Below are 23,194 nucleotides of genomic sequence, written 5' to 3'. Positions count from 1 at the left end.
TGGTCTCTTCAGCGGAGGCGCAGCGGCTGCGTGACAGTGTGTTGTGAGCGAGCGCAGGAGGAGACGAACGACCATGAAACCTTTACTTCTCGGTGAGTTTCCAAAAAAGTCTCGTAAACTTTTAAAAAACATGGAGAGTCTTCTTAGTTCACCCGTGAGCGAGAGTTAACGATTGCTTGTTTAGTTAGCTGTGTTAGCTAACCCAACGTGACAGACAGGCCTTTTGTTATGTTTGAATTTGTCAATAAAAAAAATGATAGTTTTGCTTGAATTTGACTTATTATTGTTGTCTTTAAAACTAAACGACTACTATTTCTGAACCAGTAGATGGTGCTTTTTGATATGGTGGTGAATGTTTTTGTTTGTGCTGCAGGTGTGCTGGGCTGCTGCCTGCTGTCCGTCCGCGCCATGTACTCGTCCAGCGACGACGTCGTGGAACTAAACCCGTCCAACTTCAACCGAGAAGTGACCCAGAGTGACAGCCTGTGGCTGGTGGAGTTCTACGCTCCCTGGTGAGTCCACACACGGGTGTCAGTGCGATCCAAACAAAGAAGAGCCCCTTTTTTTAAATGCCAGGAAGTGGAAAGATTCCTGCTTGAAAACTTTAAAGTATATATATATATCAATATCTTCTGACTAACTATTAAAACCAAATGTCTATTAAAGTCTATGTTTAAATGTCTTTACGGTACATTGTAATATGTTTTAGACCTAGATCCAACTCAAACTTCTGTTCAGATGTTCAGTCAACAAACTACTAAAAGCAGGCTGAGAGATTTGATTCTGATTTTTTAAAAGACGAATAACCGCTCAACTTTATAGGGAAATAAGTTTTCCTCGTATACCTGTATGAAAGTAGGAAATGCAACTAAACATTCCCACGCGTCTCTCACAGGTGCGGTCACTGTCAAAGTCTCACACCCGAATGGAAGAAGGCAGCCACAGCCCTCAAGGTACAGTCGAAACAGAAGCCTTTGTCGCCTCAGGCTTTAACGTTGTTATTTACTGAAGTAGATTTTTTTAAAAGGAAGTTTTTAGAGTAAGACGGATGTGTTCCATCAGGGCATCGTCAAAGTCGGCGCCGTCAATGCCGATGAGCACAAGTCGTTGGGGGGTCAGTTTGGTGTGAGAGGTTTTCCGACCATCAAGATCTTCGGGGCCAACAAGAACAAACCAGAGGACTATCAAGGTGGGAATGAGTTGGATTTCTATTTGAATATTACTGCTTGATTACATTGTTACTACAACTCTATTACACACAACGGTCTTCTCGCTTCAGAGTCGCACGATTCAAAACGAAAAGAACTATTATGTTTTCAACATTTAGATTAAAACTTTGGCTCTCATCGTTTCAGGCGGACGCACTAGCCAGGCCATCGTGGACGGAGCCATGAGCGCTCTCCGCTCTCTGGTGAAAGACAGACTGAGCGGCAAGTCTGGCGGTTCAAGCTACAAACAGGTGAGGAATCAACACCGGGTCTAAAGCAGGGTTCGACCAAATATGATTTTTTTTTTTGTCCAATGTTGAGCGGATTTTTGTGTTATTTATTAATATAAAAAAAAAAAATTAAAATGTATTTTAGTTTTTACCGTGAATTTTAAGTTGAAGATTCCATCTTAACTATACAATAAATCCTATATAAATAAGAACATTCAATTTCATGATCTGGAGGACATAATCTCACACTAGTTGCTAGTTTGAAACCCGCTGATCTAAACACTGTTCAACAATATTGTTGTTGAAGATGATGCTTGAATGGTTCAATCATGATAAGGTTTTCCAACTCTCATCATACAGAGATTCATTCAGAATCAGACACCTTTCATTTCCAGTGCTGTAAACACAACACAGGGATTTGTTGTGGTGGAATTATGGAATATAGAAATAAAATAATAGGCATTTAGTAAAAAGAGATTATTAGAATACAATTAATATAAATTAAAACGAGAGACATTACCTCAAAAGTTCATATACATAATGAAACATTAATAAAAAATAACATGTTTGTAGCTGGTGAAGTAAAGGTGTGTGTGTGTGTGTGTGTGTGTGTGTGTGTGTGTGTGTGTGTGTGTGTGTGAGAGAAGAAATCATTGTTTAACATCTGTTCAATCCAGCAGGGCGGCAGCAGCGGGAAGAACGACGTGGTGGAGCTCACGGACGACAACTTCGACAAGCTGGTTCTGGACAGCGACGACGTCTGGTTTGTGGAGTTTTTCGCGCCCTGGTGTGGACACTGTAAAAAGTGAGTTCCTGTTCACGACACTATGCGTTTTTTGTATTTTTTTGGCAACTTTTCTTAAACTTCTCCTTCAACCTCTCAGCCTGGAGCCCGAGTGGGCTGCTGCAGCGACCACCGTCACGGAGCAGACGAAGGGCAAAGTTCGTCTCGGGGCCGTCGACGCCACCATCCATCAGGGCGTGTCCGGCCGCTACGGGGTGTGTACTGGTTTGTTACTAAATGTTGCACAAACTAAAGTTTTGGTTGGAAGGAGAAAGGCTTGTGTACAACTTGAAAATATCACGTGTTTCATGACTTAAGACACATTTTGACTAATTATTAACTTTTTATAAAAGAGATATAACGATGTTATAATGTCTTTACATTATTTTATACGCTGCAATATGATATTAAAATATAAATAAAGTGACATTACCATAACCCTTGTCTTATCTCGGGGTCAAGGTGACTCGTAGGCCAGAAAACAAATGTGTTTGAGGTATCACTCGTGTTGTCTCCGGGTCAGGGTCAACGACCTCCACAACTGCATATGTATTTATGGAAACCAGGGACAACACGAGGGATACCGCAAACACATTTGTTTTTGTGCCTTCGGGTCACTTTGACCCTGAGATAACACAAGGTTAACGTGTTTTGCTGTTTTAAATGTGTCTTTACAGTGACCTCGAGTGTCCAGAAAGTCACCTTCAAATTTAGTGCATTATTAGTATTTTATAATAATAATGATGTATACTTGTGTTCTACATTATAATTTAATATAACATTAAAACATTTATTTTGTCTATTTATTAAACATATTAAAACAAGTTTAAATGTTTTTAAGATGCATCCAGAGGTGAGTTATAACTTCAGTCAAAAAAAAAGTTTTTTCTATTAATAAAGCACATTTAAAAAACTTAAAATTAATTTTTTGACTGAAGTAATTACTTACCTTAAGATGCATGTTTTGTCACAATTTCTCATTGATATTTTATTAAAAGTTGCTTCAACGTCCGTTTGTTTCTCTTCAGATCCGAGGATTTCCCACCATCAAGATTTTCCGTAAGGGCCAGGAGCCGGAGGACTACGATGGCAGCCGCACCCGCGGTGGCATCGTGGAGCGAGCGCTGGACCTCTACTCTGACAACGCCCCCCCTCCTGAGCTGCTGGAGGTCAGTGGACCAAGTTGAATTGACCTCATTACTGAAGGCGTCGCCCATGGCAACGGCGGTGTCACAACCTGCTGCCTTGTTTTATTACGTTGACACTTTATGTACGTTTGAGATTGATTGTTGTTTTTACGTTTCTCAGATCCTCAACTCGGATGTTCTAAAAAAAACATGCGAGGACAGTCAGCTGTGTATCATCGGCGTCCTGCCGCACATCCTTGACACAGGTAAACACACACTCATGCATGCACACACACACACCTACATCTTAAACAATTCAATATTTTGAGTTGGTTTCATTAATGAATGCTGGAAACTAGTGATGGTCTGAAGCTTCATGATACAGTGTCATTATTTTCAGAGTCCACTAGATGGCGGTCTCTGCACTATTTTCCTTTGTTTTGAACAACTGTTCTAATGAAACATCACAGCATTTTTATACTGATGGCGCCACCTACTGACCTCTGAACAACATGACACTGTTTCATGAAACTTCATCAACAAATCACTACTGGAAACTAGGGCTATAAGAAAATATTGATGCACTTAATTATCACAATATTTTCCATGATATCGTTATTTAACATCACTGTATCACTTAAAATATATATTTATTTGTTCGTTAGCTTTCAAATCCTATTTTATTTTATGGTCTATATGTCAGTTAAGTGTATATAAATAATTACAATTTTATTTTATAATTGACATGTAAATACTAATTGTTGGAGTAAACCTACCACTAGGGGGCAGCAGTTGTTGCGTCCCCTGCTGCTAAAGGCACAACGAAATCCTGCGATATCCTGGCAATAACTGAGGATGAGAGGATACAGGGGTCTCCAGCAGATTTTTAAAGCTGATGTTTTGACTTATTTTGGTTTCAAAACAAATTAAAGAAGTTTTGACTTCAAGAGTCATGTGGTCTGTAAATCCTGCAACACCAGAGTCAAGTACTCGACGGTACTACAAATATATCCTTGATACTACAGTATCACAATATATAGTGTTGTCAGATTCTTGCTGATACATTCGATCACTGATAAACTGCTGTGTCTCCAACAGGTGCATCAGGGAGGAACGGTTACCTGGACGTGATGACGAAGATGGCGGAGAAGTACAAGAAGAAGCAGTGGGGGTGAGAAACACTCATTATTCTTTCCAAGTCTTCAGAAGCCTGTCTCACTCTTAACCACGTCTCACTCTAAAACACGAGTCACTCTCTCTCCTACAGCTGGCTCTGGACGGAGGCCGGAGCTCAGATGGACCTGGAGTCGTCTCTTGGCATCGGTGGGTTCGGTTATCCAGCCATGGCAGCCATCAACACAAGAAAGATGAAGTTCGCCTTGCTCAAGGGATCCTTCAGCGAGACTGGCATTCACGAGTTCCTCAGGTAGAGGGCGCTGTTGTCTTATATTAGGAATATTCTGATGAATGTGTTTTAAAGACACTTGTGTTGACCTTTCTTTTTTCTTTTTTTTTAAGGGAACTCTCCGTGGGCAGAGGCTCCACCGCCACATTTGGAGGAGGCAACATGCCCAACATCAACTCTGTTGAGGCCTGGGACGGCAAGGACGGGCAGGTGGGTCCAAACTCGAGGACACACAAACGGTGACGAACTCTTCAGATCAAGTCATTGAACCTGTGATGTCATCACGTCTGCAGCTGCCTGTGGAGGAGGAGTACGACCTGAGCGACGTGGACCTCGACGACTTCGACAGGACCGAGTTGTGAGTTCTTAAGACTTCAACAGCGGTGGTTGGATCTGGTCCTGTGACCCCCATCAACCCCTCCACCCTCCTCGCCTCTCTCCTGTGGATGAGTGGCAGGTCGGGACGCCCTGTTACTGAAAATACTCCAGAGAAGAGACACATGACGGAGGCGGTCGTCACGCTACATTATTGACCAGATCATTCACAACACAAGACACTATTAAAAAAAACAAAAAAACACAAGAAAAATCAAAGCTGATGAAACAAATTCCTTTTTTTTTTTTTAAACCAGTGAGTCGTGGTGCGTTCGTGTGTCCACTGTGGGGGAGAAAATTGGGACTTTCTGTGTAGATTTTTCTTACACGACTTTATTTGAATTGTGTGAAAACTAAATGACTTTTTTTTTTTTTTTTTGTTACAAAAATAAAAAGGAATAAAAACACACCTCTGTCTTCACAAGAGTAACAGCGTCACAGAGCGCATGCCTACGTACAAACATCATCTAGCAAATTATTTACCTGCACAAGTTCACTGAAACTACCACAGCGTGATGCGTTCACTGACCAGTAGGCGTCACTGCTGCTTCACTATGTAGGTCACCTTTTTGATGTTTCGTTTATTTATTGTTTTTCGTCTCTTTACCTCAACGATGATCGTTATAACTTCTCTCATCGTGACTCATCAATGAATATATTTGATTTAATTAACAGAAAAGTTAAAATGCCTATAAACTGTATTGTTTTATCGTCTGACTAAATAATACTGCTATCTCACATCCTGCTCTTGAATGCACCACCAGGAAGTTGTCCCTACGTCTGCAGTTGGATGATATATTGAATTATTTATGGTGATTCAGTTCTATCTTCTTTCTTAAAAAAGCAGTTTTAACTTTAAAAACTGACTTAAAATATAAAAGAAATGTTGGAAATATGATTTTTTTCTCTTTAATACCTGGTTAGTTCAGTACATCTGTCAAATATCTTGGGAGTAGCAAGGCCGGCGATATCTCTGAACGCAGCACGCTGGTGTACAACAACACTTTTTAAATAGATTCCTCAGATGGTCGTAATACTTGGAGCACAAAGTGGTCGTGTGACTATGGCACTGAGAAAAAAGTAGTTTCTCCGGCGGGAAAAGGGAAAAAACACGAGCAGCTCAGAGAGAACGATGATGGCTGTAAACATTGAGACGTGGAGTGCGGTCGGATGGAAAGAACGGTCGCGTCAACGACCGGGACGGACGATCGCGGCGCGGCGAAGGCCAGAGTCTCTGCTCAGAAGTGTTGAGAGGCTCCCTGGTCCGACTGCAGCAGCCGGACGATGGACGGGTCGCTCTTGGCACCTTTGATGAACTCCTCCAGAGACAGTCTACCTGTGAGGACCAGACAGCAGCTGTCACCGGCTCGTGCGACTCGTGGGACTCGACTGACCCGAATCACAACAGGAGCAGAATTCATGAAGCTTTTGTGCCGAAGAATAGGCTCCCTGGTGACCCAGATGACACGACTCGCGTCAATACGCTTGTTATTTCTGAGCTCATGCTGGATATTTTTATCCTCCTTTGAGGACCTGATTCTTAAAAAAAACATTTCTCGTGGATATTTTTTATACAACAGCAGCTTTTAAAGAAACAAAAACATGCAGGACTTTCCCCAATTTATTCTGTATTATTGATCATGTATATTTTTATTTAGCTTCACTTGTCCTACCCTTTAAAATATTCCCAAGCAGATGCTTTTATTCTAAAACAAACTGACTATAAGTGACCTTTGTCTCTCAATGTTTGTGTTTATTGTAGCTACACTTCCGCCATAAACGATCAAATTTACCCCATAACTGTAAAAACACATAATTTTCTTCCTTTAAAAAACAATCTCTTGTGGGTTTTTTGTTGTATTTTTAAAAGTTTTATGCACCAAATCTGCCACATTAATACAAAATACGTGTTCCTTCTTAAAAAAAAGGACATTTCTGCATAAGGATTTACAAGCTACACTTGTCCTTCCTGCTTAAAATGTCAACTTTACCCCATTAAATATGGTAAAAAAAAAATCAAATCAAATCAAAATTAATAATAAAAAAATATATATATATGTTGATGTTCTCATGCCATTATTTACCAAATAGTTTTATAGATTCTGTATTTTCTTTTTTTTTATCTGTAGCCTTTTAAATTCAATATGAATTGTTGGTATAGTTGTGCCACTAGATAATATTGAATTGAAAAGGCTACACATTTATAAATATTGAATTTAGATCAAATATTGTTTTTAATTTTTGAAACAGAATATAAAACTCTATGACTATAACATTTGAAAATATTCAATTCAATTGTTGAAAAAATAATATATACAAATTGTTAACAAAAAAATTCAGTACAACCAAGTTACATTTTTCAAAAGAGAAATGATTGAATTTAATTATTTAAAAAAAAATTGGATTTTTCAGGAAAAATTATTAAATTATAATAATAATAAAAAAATAAAAAAAAATCATATCTTATATTCACTCATTCGTCCATGAAACGCTCATAATCCTCTGCTGTTAATAAATGTTTCAACGTGACTTGAACTGTATTCTTGTCTGAAAACCTAAAGATCACAGAGTTTTAAAGATTCACCTGAAAATAAACTCAAAACTACAAGTAGCTACACTTGTCCTTCCCACTGAAATATCTTCACGGAGCTTTAATAAAAATGTCACGTCAGGCTTAAAACTTCATTTTTCATCCTTCTTCTTCCAACACAAAGTTCTCTTCTTTTCAAACGCATGAGTCCAAACGTATCTCTCAGACGAGCAGACAAGTAGCTTTCATGGCCAGCTGACAGTGTGTGGGCTCCTGGCTGACTGGGCTTATGTAACACACACACACACACACACACACACACACACACACACTCGTGCAGCTGCTTTTGTCGTCCTCAGTCACAGTCGGACTCCCAGACCCTCCTGAGCTGCCACTTGTCTGCAGCGAGAAAGAAGCGAGGCGACGACAACCCTCCAGTGTGAATCACCTTTTCACGCCAAATGTCAGCTCGGAACAGACGGCGTGTTAAACACGTCTGTCTTTGGAGACGCGTTCGGAGGTCGCCGTGTTCCGACTCTTTGACGTACGTCCACGTTACTTATTGTTATTAACCTTTTATCCACATCATTCAGCGAATTATATTAAACACATTTGACGTGTTACTGTAGTTCCTTAATGGTTTATATTTCAATTAAATGTGTTTAAAATAAAACAGTTACACTTTATTCTTTACTATTTAATTGATTGATTTTTCTGTCGCATTAATCTTCCGGGCACTAGATGGCAGCACTGATCACGTCCTCCGCCGCTAAAGTAACGTTAATATCCCATGAAATCCCGGCGATGACTGAGGACGAGAGGATGCAGTCGACCCCAGCAGCTTCAGAAGCCGATGTTTGGAGATAGTTTGGTTTCAAAACTAATTAAATTAGTTACGACTTGGTCAAGAGTCATGTGGTCTGTATATGAAGTAAGTAAGTAAGTAAGTAAGTAATATTTATTTATATAGCGCTTTTCCAGAGTACTTGACAATACTACCAAATATATCCTTGTTCCTACGTTATCACAATATATCGCAATATAGTGAGGTATTCTGATTAAACCAGCATATATTTTATGATGTCATACTTTTCATCTTTTGAAATATATATTTTTGTTGTTGTTACGAAACATATGAAACATGAAAAGGTTTTCTTTTTCTGAAGGATAGTTTTGTATTCATGAAAAACTATATAAAATGAACCAAATATCACAGTCATTGACGGCCCCTCATACCAGTCACAGTGTATAATGTGGCCCCTGAGGAAATCTAATTGCCCATCCCTGCAAAAACAGGAAGTTCCTTTCAGGAAGGTGATGTTAAAAGGAAGTGGAAAGGACACAGGAGGACACCGGAGGACGGAGGAAGAGGAGGGAGGACACCGAGGAGGACAGGGCAGGACACTTAAAGACATATGGTGACATAAGAGGACGGAGGATTTCACAGCAGGACAGGGTAGAAAACAGGAGGCCAGAAGAGGACATATCAGGACACAGGAGGACATATGACAACAGAGGAGGACGTATGATGGACATACAGTGTATAGACACAGGAGAACATACGAGGACACAGGAGGCCTTATGGGGACTCAGGAGGACATGGGTAGACAGGGGAGGACACAGGAGTACAGAAGAGGACAGAGCACGAAATAGTTGGACACAGGGGGAAACATAGGGCATAGGAGGACATATGAGGACAAAGGGGGGGACTTGAGGACAGAGGAATGCATATGAGGACACAGGGGGACATATGATGACAGAGGAGGATAAATGAGGACCCAGGACAGAGGAGGTTAGGTGAAGAAACCGGAAGACATAGGAGGACACATGAGGACAGAGGAGCACGTACGAGGACGACACATGAGGAAGGAAGGCGTATGAGGACACAGGGGGACACATGAGGACAGAGGAGGACATATGAGGACAAAGGGGGACACATAGGACAGAGGAGGTCAAAGGAGGACACATAGGACAGAGGAGGTCAAAGGGGGACACATAGTAAGTAAGTAAGTAAGTAAGTGATATTTATTTATATAGCGCTTTTCGAGACCAGGGTCACAAAGCGCTTAAACAATCAAAACAATACTCAAAAAAGTACATACTTTAAAGATCAAGATAAGACAGAGGAATGCATATGAGGACACTGGGGGGCGCATAGGACAGAGAAGGACATATGACGACAAAGGGGGACACATAGGATAGAGGAGGACATATGGGGACAAAGGGGGACACAAATGACAGAGAAGGACATATGAGGACAAAGGGGCACACATAGGACAGAGGAGGACATATGAGGACAATAGGGAAAGCATGAGGACAGAGGAGGACATATGAGAACAAAGGGGGACACATAGGATAGAGGAGGACATATGGGGACACAAATGACAGAGAAGGACATATGAGGACAAAGGGGCACACATAGGACAGAGGAGGACATATGAGGACAATAGGGAAAGCATGAGGACAGAGGAGGACATATGAGAACAAAGGGGGACACATAGGACAGAGGACGACATATGCAGACAATAGGGAACGCATGAGGACAGAGGAGGACATACGAGAACAAAGGGGGACAGGTGAAAGTGAAAGACAATCATGTTGTCTTCAAGTTAAGTGAGTTGCTACTCAAGTCCAGATGTTCTCACCATCGTTATCCGTGTCCATCTGTCGGAAGATCTTGTCCGTTCGTTTCTCCGGCGTCGACTCATCTTCAGGCATCTTCATCACCGACGACACCATCTTGTAAATGGCCTGCAAACAACGAGTCCATCAGTCTCTCGCCACAGACCACATGCACTCAGACGGGAAATCTTCCAGCAGAACAGAAGCAGAAAAGGTTTCAGCCTTTTTCTTTCCACATTGGTTTGTCTCCACAAACAGGGGCCACTGAGCTAATATTGATAAAGCCCCGCAGGCCGTCTTGTGTTGGAAGAGTAAATATAGCCGCGCTGATAACAGGCAAGTGAAAGGGCAGCTCCATGATGTCCGCTCCAAATGTCTTCTCAATTCATTCCTGAGGATGATGAGCAACAAGCTCCAGTCAACTGGACTGAGCAGAGGTTTTTGGAAGACGTTTCATTTATCGAATTAAAAATACTTTATACTGTTAATCCTCTTATTGGGTTTATTTTTCCTTCATTTAATTTAACATACTCACATCTTTTAGATTAATATTTGTCAGGTGTTTACGGACACAAACACTTTCTACAAAACATTTCAGACATTTGTAGTAATATACTTATTTTATCGAAATGACTCAAAGTGTAAAACTTATTGGTTATCGATAGCATTGAATGGAAGGGATTATTATTATTTTTTTTATTTTTTGTTTCACAATGTGTATCATTGTGTGAAATTATTTTGTTTTAGAAAATATATAATATTAAAATAGGTCAGTTTAAACAATCTCTATTTCTTCAACATACTGTATGTTTAACCTCAATCAAAAATATCTTGATTTAATTAGTATTTATGGAATATTGTTATAATTGATTTACTCCTTGGATGTATTTTCCTAATATAATTTACTTCACTCGATTTATTTTGACATTTAACAATTATATATATGTAAGTAAGTAAGTAATTTATATTTATAAGGCGCTTTTCCAGACCAGGGTCTCAAAGCGCTTAAACAATCAAAACAATACTCAATAAAATATATACTTATAACACAGGAGTTTCAGAAAATCAAGGAAAAGCCTAAACGAATAAAAATGTGTCAAGTATGTATCCCTTGTGTTATCTCAGGGTCTCACAACCTCCTATATATATATTTATATATTCACTTTGACCCATCACATTTTTATTCGTATATATATATATATATATATATATATATATATATATATACATATATATATATATATATATAACTTGAAGACATATATATATATATATATATATATATATATATATATATATATATATATATATATAACTTGAAGACAACATGATTGTCTTTCATTATCACCTGTCCCCCTTTGTATCCGGATGTATATCCATGTCCTCCTATGTCTATATATATATATATATATATATATATATATTCAACTATTGGAAAGTGTGTATTGTTTTATTGTCGATATATATATATATAGAAATACAGTTACCAAAAATGTTTTTGTCCATATTAACTAAAGTATTACTATTGAAAAATAAAAAGTAATATATTTAAAACTCCAGTTGGAGGAGTTTAATATTCAAAAGAAAAGATTCGGGAAAATCTCAACAACTTTACTGCAAATGTAAATTGACAAAAAATAAACTATAAATAGATTTCCAGATTATTTTTAAGATAAGGTTAAAGTTTAAATTTCCTATTTATATTAAAACAACAATACAGAGTCGATTTCAATATTTTTAAAAAGAGATTTTATGGTGAATTAAAGACTGTGATGCAGCACTAACTAATTACTAACTAATACCAATACTAACTAATTTCAAGTAGAAAAACTTGAGCAGCACGAGACTCTTCCTGTTATTATTTTCGACCATCTCCTCCCTGCATCAACAGGTCCTCACCTGAACGATCTCCAGCATCTCCGCTCGGCTGATGTAGCCGTTCCCGTCCAGGTCGTACATGCTGAAGGCCCAGCGCAGCTTCTGCTCCAGCCCCCCTCGGGAGGTCACGCTGAGGGCGATGATGAACTCCCTGAAGTCTATGGTGGCGTCGCCGTTGGTGTCGAAGGTGCGGAACACGTGCTCCGCGAACTTGGAGGCGTCTCCGTACGGGAAGAAGTTGGCGTAGATCTTCTTGAACTCCTCCACCGTCAGGTGTCCCGTGGGACAGTCCTTGAGGAAGCCCCGGTACCACTCCTGCAGCTCGTGGTCGGTGAACTGCGTGTTCTCTCGGAGGTCGTTCAGGACCTCCGGCCGCAGCTTGCTGTTCTGTTTCCCCATCACGGAGCGCTGGTCTGGGCCTGGCTGGAGGGTGTGACGCTCCCTGTGCTCGGCTCGTCTTCCTCTGCAACACACAAGAGACACTAGCTTGTCTCTGTCCTCGAGTGAGACCATCAATGATTCATCAGCTCCATGACTGCTGCTGAGCACATTTATCTGACAAGTCAGCATCCTTCCACAAACTGCTGCCACAAAGCTGAGTATACACACCCATTTAATATCATTTACACTATCCATTTCACTATGTACACAGGGTACTATTTACATATAAAAAATTAAAAAAAATTTTGATAATGTTTACCCGGTAGATCAATGTCAGTTAAATCATTCATTTTTATTATACTGTATGTACATTATGACTTTTATATATATATTAATAGTAATATATATATTTATTTACAATATTTACCCAGTATATCCCATTTTTTTCTAACAAATCTTAGTACAAACGCCAATTTAAAATAATTAACATTATTCATTTTAAATATACAGAGTATGACTAATTACAGATAAAAAAATAAAGATTTATAGACAATATTTACCCAGAAAAAAAATTATACATTGGAGTGAACATATTTCTGAGAAATATATAAAATCTTATCTTCTGGCAGCGCTAATGTAATGTAATATAACATTTTCAGTTCGACTTATTTAATTGTTTATTTTGGAAAAAGACAATCCTTTCCAAGAGCGTTTTTTATTTGTTTTATATTTTAAAAGAATTTCAATAATTCATGATAATTTTATGGAACTCCTGTGTTGTTCTCGGTGTTATCTTGATCTTTTTAATATATATTTTATTGAGTTTGTTTTGATTGTTTAAGCGCTTTGTGACCCTGGTTCGGAAAAGCGCTCTAGAAATATAAATGACTTACTTACTTACATAATTCAAAACGGAAATAAAACATTTGAATCACAAACATTCAAGAAATTAGAGGATTCAAAAATAAACACATTAAATCTAATCAATTAAAATTAGAAGCTCGACAACACATTATTTATACACTTTAAAACTTATGTTATTTATATTGAATGGACACAGATGGATTGTTTTTTTTAATAAAATATCCTTGAATGAATGAATTATGATTATTTTTTGCCATGTTCCAACTACAGACATTTCCGGGCACCTGGAGCCGATCACCTTTGCGGTCGGAGTCTAAATCCTGTTTCCATGGTTATGTTCTCGGACGTGTCCGTCACAGAAGCAACAGATCCGACGCCAGAGAAGTACCAATAATAGTCCTTGTCAGCGGAAAGGTCGCGACATTCACAGGTGAGTATGTGTGAATCCATACAACTGTCACAGCGTGTCAACAAGAAGGTTATCAGCTCTGATGCTCAAAATAATGATTGACATCTTTTCGCTTATTCTAAGAAGGTTTTTCCGTCTTAGATTAAGTTAATTTGTTAAAGCAGGAGGAAACAATTGATTTAATTTTTCTTATTATTATTATCTTATGATGATAAATAATAGTCAGGAATTCTTTTTTTTCTTCGTCAAGTAAAATTATCTTAACCATTATGTTATCTCAGGGTCAAGATGACCGCAAGGCCCGAAAAGCTAATGTGTTTGAGGTATCACAGGGGACGCACTTATTTTCAGGTCTACGGGTCATCTTGACCCTGAGATAACACAAGTGTACAGATGATTTTACTTAAGTGTGAGTAGAAATTTATAGTTAAAACAGCACCTCATAGCATTTTTGCCATATTTTCTGTGACGATTTATGTAATTATAAACACCCGAGCAGTAGAACTCTCCGGTTCTTACTTAAATGTTGCTCTCCACGGCTCTTGGCCTGGGTCGGAGATGACAATTTCATTCATTCCCATTAAGGCTGACCTACTTTTAAAAAGCTTAAAGAAGAGAAACTGTCACAGCTTTCACAACCTTTCTCTTGTTTATTTTTATTTTTTTTAAATGTAACAAATGCAAACTGTGGCAGAAGAAATAGTTTTTTTTTTCTCTTTTTTTTTTTTTTTTCCATTACGATGCAACTACACTGTCCTACCATTAGAGGGAGCCTGAAAAATAAATCAATCTTCAGTTCTGCTGCTTAAATCCAGAGCTTACAGAATCGTCATGAAATCCTCCATGATTCGTCTGTCAATCTTTGGCTCTAACTTTCAATCACTCTCGAACAAACTCCATAGATAAGTGAACTAGTTCGCCTTGGGAAGGATGTAATCTAAAACTTGAGCCATTATTTACAGTTTAAATACCAGAAATCCAAATTTAAACTGAGTTAAGCGACTTAATCTCGTGTATATATCTTAAAAAAAAACAAGTGGATTCATTGCTTTATAGTGTTAGTTGACTACATTTGTAAAGTCCATGTAGTGCTGATGTTTTCCGTGGAGGATAATCATCTAAAATATAACAATTTTTGGGCGGATTAAACGGGGTCAGGGGTGATAAGATTAACACTGCATGTGGGCTTGAATGGAAACATTGTGATTGTAAAAGGTTGAGTGGGTGTGACAGAAGCGTGGGGGCGAGTATGACACAGAAAAGGAGAAACTATTTCCAGCTGCACCTACACCTCCTTCCAAGACTGACAGAGCAGCGTTCCTCTTTTTCACTCATTCAGAGTCTGAGTATCGACACAACGTCGTCTTCTGCTCACAAATGTCACGGGGTGTCATTTCCTGTGTGTTTATCATTCAAAGCAGACGAGTGTCACAAGAGCAGGACGTTTCTCTTTCATATCCATGTCGTCTGTGCCTGTGTAGGTGGGTTTTGATTCCAGCCCACACACCAGCAGCACTTCTACTACTTTCTGTTTCTTCTCGCCGCCTTATCTCAGACGGAGAGTCCGGACTCGCCGAGGAGGAAACTCTTTTTTTCAGCCACGACCTTGTTTGTGACCATACATAAGTCAAGGAACTTAGATCCACCTTTTTTTGGGGGGCCTTTGTTACAGTTTATTTTGGTGTCTAAACAAGAAGGATCTGTCTCGCCTGCAGTTGATACAAAACTCTGCAGCGAGAATTCTGACCTGCTCTAGTAGAAGAACTCACATTTCCCCGAAACTCCCTTAAAACTCTTCACTGGCTTCCATTTTCTTTCAGGCTCAATTTTAAAATTCTGGTTCTTACTTTCAGATCTATTCATGGTCCTCCCTTCATCATAGATCTGATCCAGCCTTACACCCCAGCTCGGGCTCTGAGGTCTGTGGATCAGAATCTACTGATGGTTCCTGTTGCTCCTAAGCTTTGGAACGATCTTCCTCTTCCTCTGTGTTTTATGATCTACTGACTCCTTCAAGAAACATCTTAAGACATTTTTATTTGTGCTTTTCCCTGTTTTTCTGGGACTCATAAGTTTGTCTTATGTGATCTTTTAAAGTATATATTTTAACTGTGTATTGTTTTTGATTGTTCAAGTGTTTTGTGACACTGGTCTAGAAAGGCGCTTTACAAATAAGGCCCTAAAGCAAATGTATTTGTGGTATCCCTTGTGTAGTCTCCGGCTTAAGGTGAACGACCTGACATAACACAAGTGTTAAAAGAAAAAAAATGAATTAACAAAAATAATTTTAGCCAATCATGCAAGCGCAATGTGCGACGAATGATTGGCTGAAAGTCTGGCACCATTATACCAACATTTTTATGTTGAATTAAAAAACCTCATAATTAAAAATGTTGATCAAAAACATCCATTTTTTACTATTGTAATTTAAATATCAAACTCTGTGTATAAAACAAAATCACTAATTTTGGAAATATTAAATTTATAAATAAAATGATCAAAAAACAAAATAACCTTTGAATATACAAATGATTGAAAAAAAAGAATAATAAGGTGCTAAAAAAAACATAGTTTCAATAAAGAACATTTTAGTGAAATGATATTCTGATAGAAAGTTTGACATTTGACATTTAAACCATTCAATATTCAGATGACACTGATACTGACACTATAGCTCAGCTATTTATTCTTTGTTCTACCTTCAGTTTCTCAAAATGTCACAGAATTTTGACTTGGTTGAATGCTGAATATTTCACCACATGCGGTCGCATTTTATATTATTTTTGAGCATTTGTTTAGTATCGTTTTAGCTGAAATATGTAAAAAGAAAATCAAATTATTACTTGGAGGGAGACAATGATGAAGGTAAAAGTAATGACGTCACATCTAGCTTCCACTTATAGTCCCAAAATGCACTGCAACGGTTAAGAGGATATTTAACTTATCTAGAAGAAGAGTGAAGAATGTTCATGTTCATGAGCTGCAAACACATCTGCGCTGCCGCCACCACAGTTCTCGATTTTAAAAAATCCTGTTGTTGTTTTTTTTAGAGCCGGTCTCCAGGCTGCCGGATAAATAAATGATGTTGAGCGAATCATTTTTTAAAATAGCGGTGCACAGTTCAGATCCTTCCTACATTCTTCCTACATTCTTGGCGAGCGCAGCCAGTAAACTCAGTCACGGAGATCAGCGAGCGAAAAGGTCTCATCGCCGGTTTTTCAATATCAAAAAAATGCCTCGCGATGCCTTCAGGCACACACTTCCCACGTTCTCCGTCCTCATAAAAACAGTCCAAATTTTCTAAAACTCAACCACAATTCCATCTCTTGTGTGTAAATTCATAGTCTTCTATTCTTCTTATTCGTCTTTTATCTGACTTTGTTGGGAATATTCTGTTGAAATGGAAATAGATTTTTATAAAAACAGGGATGATTATTTTAGGAAGTTCTAAACCAGTTATTTTTGGCTATTAGAAGTCTGGTAGAAAAAATTGTCTGCGAGCTTATGTGCTCAACGGGTAACAAGTTTTGAGGACGAGGGAAAACGTTTTTTTCGTTGAACTCTTCTTCAACTGTCCAAAAAGAAGCTCCTCTGTTTCCATTTCCTTTTCCCCACAAGCTCCGGTGCAAACATCCATGCAACCCACTCGTCCCCTCCTGCCTCCGGGCCACAGTTCAGTTCCAGTAAAATCCCTCTGTCCAGGCCCGTTTGACTCAGTGCTCGCTGACACTCTGGCGTCCACCTCATTTCCCGGGAAATGGCTTATCATAACAAAGAGGCTTCTCTCAGGCACCAGATGTATGAGTCAGAGCGAAGAGATTTCTAACGACAGCTCGGAAACGAGAGGCGTTACTTTGTTGGTACATGTGACAGCACTCATAGTAACACGTTCCTGAAAACATTGGGTAGTCGGATAGGATCGTAATACTCAAGTTAACTATTAATTTACAAAAGACACTGAAGAGTTTGCTGCATTTTTCTTTTTTTTTTTTAACTGTTATAGCTTCTGAATTATGACTTCCTCAGCCAAACACACTCTGTCGATTGTTACTACGAATGTATTGGTAGAAAAATGATCATGGTTACTATTATTATCGCATTATGTTCAAAACATATTTTCAAGTACTTGTGGAAATGCTTATACATCGTTACATATGCAGGTGTTTAGAACAACACAATGTCTAAAAATAAAGTCAAATAAAAGCACAAGTAAAGTCTTCCCTGCTTCAGAATAAATTGTTTTCTGAATAAATATAAATAAAAGAAACACAAATGATGTTAAAAATATAAATTAAAAAACACTAGTCTGTACCCTGCTTCATTCATGATTGTGGTTTTAAACACATTTTTAACACATAATAATTTCTCTAGTATTGAGGACAGACATTTTTCTGTAACGGTTTCTGAAGCTTCATCTGATCCGAGCTTAAAGTTAGCTAATAAAACGTTTAGCATCGTCATGACTCAAACTTGTTTTATGTACAATATTTTGTGAATAATGAATCACCTGAAAGGAGTCATTTTCGATTTAGCAGAAAGACTTCAGCTCTTTCAGCCTTTATTTTTAACCAGTAAAAAAACACCAGTTACTGATTTCAGATTGATTCCAACAATGAAGACAACATGAACACATCTCCACCCTTATGCGATAAAAGTCGGCTAAGTGAGGTAGTCAAGCACGGTTATTTGAAAATGCTATGCTAACCATCACCGTTTGTTTACAAAGGTTTTCATTTTAACATCTAACCGATACATTCCTAATTGTTACTACTGGGATCTCAAATAATGCACACTAATGGCTCTGTAGCTTTTAGTACTTCCTGTTTATCAATTTTCCAAAGAAAACAGAAGTTTATAAACCCACACCGCTTTGTAGAGATAATGGCTACATGCAACACAAGCAACTTGTTAATGTGTCGATTCAAAATGGTCGAATTCCATTTTAATGTAGCCCCCTGCGCTCAGTCGCTTCATCTTGACACTTAAAAACATCTAAATACTAAGGGCTGTCAAAATGGATGATGACTGAAGGCTTGTTCACCTATTCAAGAATCCCAAAAACGTTTTGATCATTCGACAGCTTCTTATAGGATCACAACTTCAACTGGAAAAAACTCACGGGATGACGATAACGAGAACGTCTGGAAGTCAAACGACTGGTCTGGGACATCAATAATGAACCGACTCTCTTTCAAGAGTTCTTTTGTGACACGTTGTCAACTGCACCTCAGCTTGGATGAAGGTAGGTAAGTCAGTAAGTAAGTTATTTAAAGATGTTTTAATACCTACTTCTTCTTGCTGTCATACGTACTCACGAGCTGGACGGGTTTTAAATCACTTGCCATTAGCTAAGCTGGAACTGAGGAGGTCTTTTTGAATGAAGGAGGAACGTCTTGTGGATGTTATATTTTCATGCACGAGCATAAAATATGTATTACTTGAAAATATTGTAATTTAGATTGACTTTAGACTTTCTTTATTGTCATTGCACCGAAGAACACAGCAGTGAAAAACTGCCAACAAAATCTCATTGCTTGGCAACCGCATAGGGTGATTGTATAAATATAAATATTAATAAGTAGTAAATAGAGCAATATAATATAAACAGAATAAATAAATGTTTTAAATATTGCATATAATAAATGTATAAGAAAGTATAAATATAAATAGATGATGGGAAAGAAGTGAGGGGTTGGATAAATCATCAGAATATTGATCGAGTATCACATGTTTTAGCTCATATTTGGCAAATAAACATCTGACCAAGTTTAGGATTTTGTTTCAAAACCATACCACTTGAGATTGGAGAAGATTTTAATGAAATCGTCACTTTTGATAGAAATTTAGAAGTTCATAGATTTTGGTGGTATTGCTGGTGATGTGTATTTTCAGCTGGTTTTGAAGGTTGGCTATTTGGAAGTAGTCGAAAATGGCATCTATCGTATTATATTTCACTTTCATTCGAACCAAATTTGCTGTAATTGTTCATTTGAAATTTTTGATTTATATTTTTCAGGCTCAATGCTATTGTCGCCGGTGGCACAATGTTTGAGACCCTACGTGTTGAACCCAGAGGGTCTGAAATGAGCTGCTTGACAGAGGTATGTCCAGAACATCTTGAATTTATTTATAGAAAAATGTAAATATTTTTTAAAAATCTAAGTGAAATTTTCTGTCTAATAGAACAAAAGACGATCGCGGGTGGAACCGGGGCTGCATCAGGTGGGTGAGGAGGTGAGGAAAGAGAAAGCGAGCGATCCAGTTATTCCGGCGCTGCGTGGCAGCTCCTGTGAACTAGTGTCAGAGAAAACCATGCGCTGGATCAGGATTAAGTCTCCTGACACACCAGTCGTCATGGCAACTGTATAGTAGTGGAGGCTCATGAGGAGAAAGCGAGTGAAACTATCAATCTGGGGCAGATGCAGGATGTACTGTGGAGGTGGAGAGAACATTGTGGACTTTTTAGAATCAGAACCAAAGCCCCGGGAGGAGAGGAAAATTTAATAATTCATAATCATCCTTATTTACTTATCCCCAACAATCATGCTTCTTCAAAAATATCTGATAGCTAACATGTTCCTAATAATCGCCCCCACCTGGACGTGGGTCTGCACTGTGGATTCCTCCCGGATGAGATGGGACTAGAGCCATGTTTCATATAGCGTATTTAACAAATGTTCTATATTGAACAAAAAAAAAAAGCAGGTCTAATTTTAGCCTCTTGTTTGCTCCAGAAGAAGGTTATGGTAAAAAGCTTTTACAGCTTTTTTCTTCTTTTTTTTTCCATTTCATATTAAACTCTCTGATGTGAAGCGCCGAGCTGCCGACAGGAAACCACTCAGTTTCAATGAAATCCTTTTCTTCCTTTTCTTCAATTAGGTGTCTGTATTATTGGCAATTCTATATAAGGAGTATTTGTTTGGTTTATACGTTCCCCTCCTTTATTTATTTTTAAACAAGGAACATTTTGAGAAGTCTATTAAAATAATATTATCACAAATTAATTTATATAATATATACAATATAACAAGTTTCTACACCCATATAAAACATGTTAGAGATTATGGAATACTGTTAAGAAAGATGGTGGAAATAACCGTTTAAAACAATTTGCAATGTGAAGGAAAATAAATCCAAAATGCAGACTCGGAGTTCCAATTTAAATCCTTGCTGTGTAAAAATTAAAAAACAAATACAGTCATTTGTCAATTTACGACGCACCTGCCAAGCAAGATTTTGCTTTTCCTATGCTTTTGTAATAAAATGTTAGGAATTGCTTTTCCGTTTATGTTTTCTTTGTAAAGTTGAATCTTGTACCATGTACTGGTTTTAGTTCTTAATGCTAGTTTTGTTCTTTTAAAAGCTTTTTTTAATGCAAAATTGTGTCATATACTGTATTTTAACCTCCAAATCTATGAATTAACAATACCACTTACAAAGTTAATTGGTTAGTCCTACAACAAACTACGTGAAAACGTAGTCAAGGACCTACTGCAAAGCTTCTAGTATCAATAAGTCTACAGGTGTGGAAGCAAGATTCATAAAAGTGGTCACAATACTTTGTAGCCAAACTGTTTGTGTGGCTCTGAATAAATGTTCCATATGATTACCTAAGGTTTCTCACTAAGGCTTCCCTTTTTTCATCTGTAAAAACCGGGGGAGGAGGTTATGAACGCGGCGATGTAGATGCTGATATTTGTCAACAACACAGTTACAGGCATTCACTTTTATCTGGATCAAAAGAAGCCCATCATTATTTCTACACGACATGAAACACGTTCGATATCAGAGGAAACACAGCAGAAAGACCTGCACACTAACAGCTTGAACCCTAAAGGTTGTCATGACAGTCATGTCAGTAAGTGACATTATTTGGATACATTGTATACAATATACTGCATAGTGAGGTTTATCCTTAAATGTATACATCATAATAAATCTATAAAAATAACATTCAACATTATTTCAGTATTAAAAAAAAAGCTTCATAAAGCCATTATTCTGTACCTTGCGTTGGTTTTGACATAACATCACTGACCTGATCCAGCCTCACACCCCAACTCGGTCTCTGAGGTCTGTGGATCAGAATCTACTGATGGTTCCTGAACACGGTTCAGGACCAGAGGAGAGAAATCCTTCCAGGATGTTGCTCCTAAGCTTTGGAACGATCTTCCTCTCTCTTTGCGCTTGATGGAGTCTACTGACTCCTTTAAGAAACATCTTAAGACATTTTTATTTGTTCAGGCTTTTCTTTGATTTTCTGGAACTTGTGTTGTGTTATCAGTTTTATCTTGATCTTTAAAGTATATACTTTATTGAATATTGTTTTGATTGTTTAAGCGCGTTGTGACCCTGGTCTGGAAAAGCGCTATACAAATAAAAATTACTTACTTACTTATATTTACTTATTTGTATTTTTTATATACATGCTGTCATTGTATTTATTTTCATTACATGTACACCTTTGATTTTTAATGTCATCTTTTTTTTCTATTCATGACCCAAATCTTCCTTGAAAAAAAAGTGAATTTAACTATTTCATACACGTGTGAGATGTCCAGGGTGTCTCGTACCTTTTACCCCGAGTAGCTGGGAAAGAGTCCTCATCAGGAGAAAAAGATAAACAGGATTAATGTCGGATTCATGGCTTTGTGTTAGGAATAAATTGATGGACAAATATTTTGGTGGTTCGGTGTCTTGCTCATGAGAACTTCTGCAGCATCATAACGTACTCAAGACATTTTCACATCCATGCAAAGGATTCCTGGGTTTAGTAGAAATAGAAACATGACGACATCTGTTTTGAAAACACTAAAAGTTTGTATTCACAATAAAATTGTAAACTGGGCGTAACCCGGTGCAATAAAACCTCAACGGTGAGCAACAGATACTTGATCAACGTTGATCCTTTTTGTTGTTGTTGTTTTTTTCAATTGAAAGTTATCGACTCACCTTCTCAAGTCTTCTGTTCTGAAAGTCCAGTTCGAGTCCAACAGGCTCGGTTGGAGATAAAAAACAAACACTTTACGAGTCTTCGGCAGAAACAAACTTGACCGTTAACTTAAAAAAAACAAGAATCTGACGAGAAGACGATGTGATGGTGTGGTGTCGTCAAGAAAACCGTGGAATAAGTTGGATTCACGGTGAGGTTTGTTGGGATATCGCGGCGTGAAGTTCCCGATGTAGCGGTTTTATCATTTAGTGGAAGATGTGGCTCAGAGCTCGGCTTTCATCCGACTCGTCCACGTTATAGCTGGGGGGGGATTCACGGCGCTACTAATATTCTTCTTTCGCAACCTACTCAATAAAACATAATTATAAGTCAATATTAAGACTTACCTATAACTTCCTATCAAAATGTAATATACAAAAATTTAAATC

General features: G+C 38.1%; 2 protein-coding genes across 3 annotated transcripts; one reads left to right on the top strand and one right to left on the bottom strand.

The window, feature by feature from the left end:
- pdia6 (protein disulfide isomerase family A, member 6) lies at positions 1–5,538 on the top strand. Of its 2 annotated transcripts, none has more exons than XM_087805137.1 (13): positions 1–92; positions 374–512; positions 896–953; positions 1,063–1,189; positions 1,356–1,459; positions 2,119–2,243; positions 2,323–2,437; positions 3,251–3,391; positions 3,531–3,615; positions 4,448–4,520; positions 4,617–4,775; positions 4,868–4,964; positions 5,048–5,538. In XM_087805137.1, exons 1-13 carry the CDS (start codon positions 74–76, stop codon positions 5,114–5,116), a joined length of 1,311 nt encoding a protein of 436 aa, XP_087661263.1. In that variant the 5' UTR covers positions 1–73; the 3' UTR covers positions 5,117–5,538. The 2 variants fall into 2 exon arrangements, with proteins under 2 accessions (XP_087661263.1, XP_087661262.1); XM_087805136.1 differs by having other exon boundaries at positions 2,116–2,243.
- Positions 5,435–23,017, bottom strand: hpcal1 (hippocalcin-like 1). Its single transcript, XM_087805138.1, has 4 exons — positions 22,766–23,017; positions 12,181–12,622; positions 10,305–10,410; positions 5,435–6,465 (listed from the first exon to the last, which is right to left on the bottom strand). Exons 2-4 carry the CDS (start codon positions 12,556–12,558, stop codon positions 6,368–6,370), a joined length of 582 nt encoding a protein of 193 aa, XP_087661264.1. The 5' UTR covers positions 12,559–12,622; positions 22,766–23,017; the 3' UTR covers positions 5,435–6,367.
- Positions 23,018–23,194: the final 177 nt, after the last annotated feature.

Source organism: Callionymus lyra, chromosome 13 (genome assembly GCF_982586985.1).
Source record: "Callionymus lyra chromosome 13, fCalLyr1.hap1.1, whole genome shotgun sequence".
In the NCBI taxonomy this organism is placed as follows: Eukaryota; Metazoa; Chordata; class Actinopteri; order Syngnathiformes; family Callionymidae; genus Callionymus; species Callionymus lyra.
The sequence above is the reverse complement of the archived record's forward strand: the minus strand, read 5'-3'. Positions and strand labels throughout refer to the sequence as shown.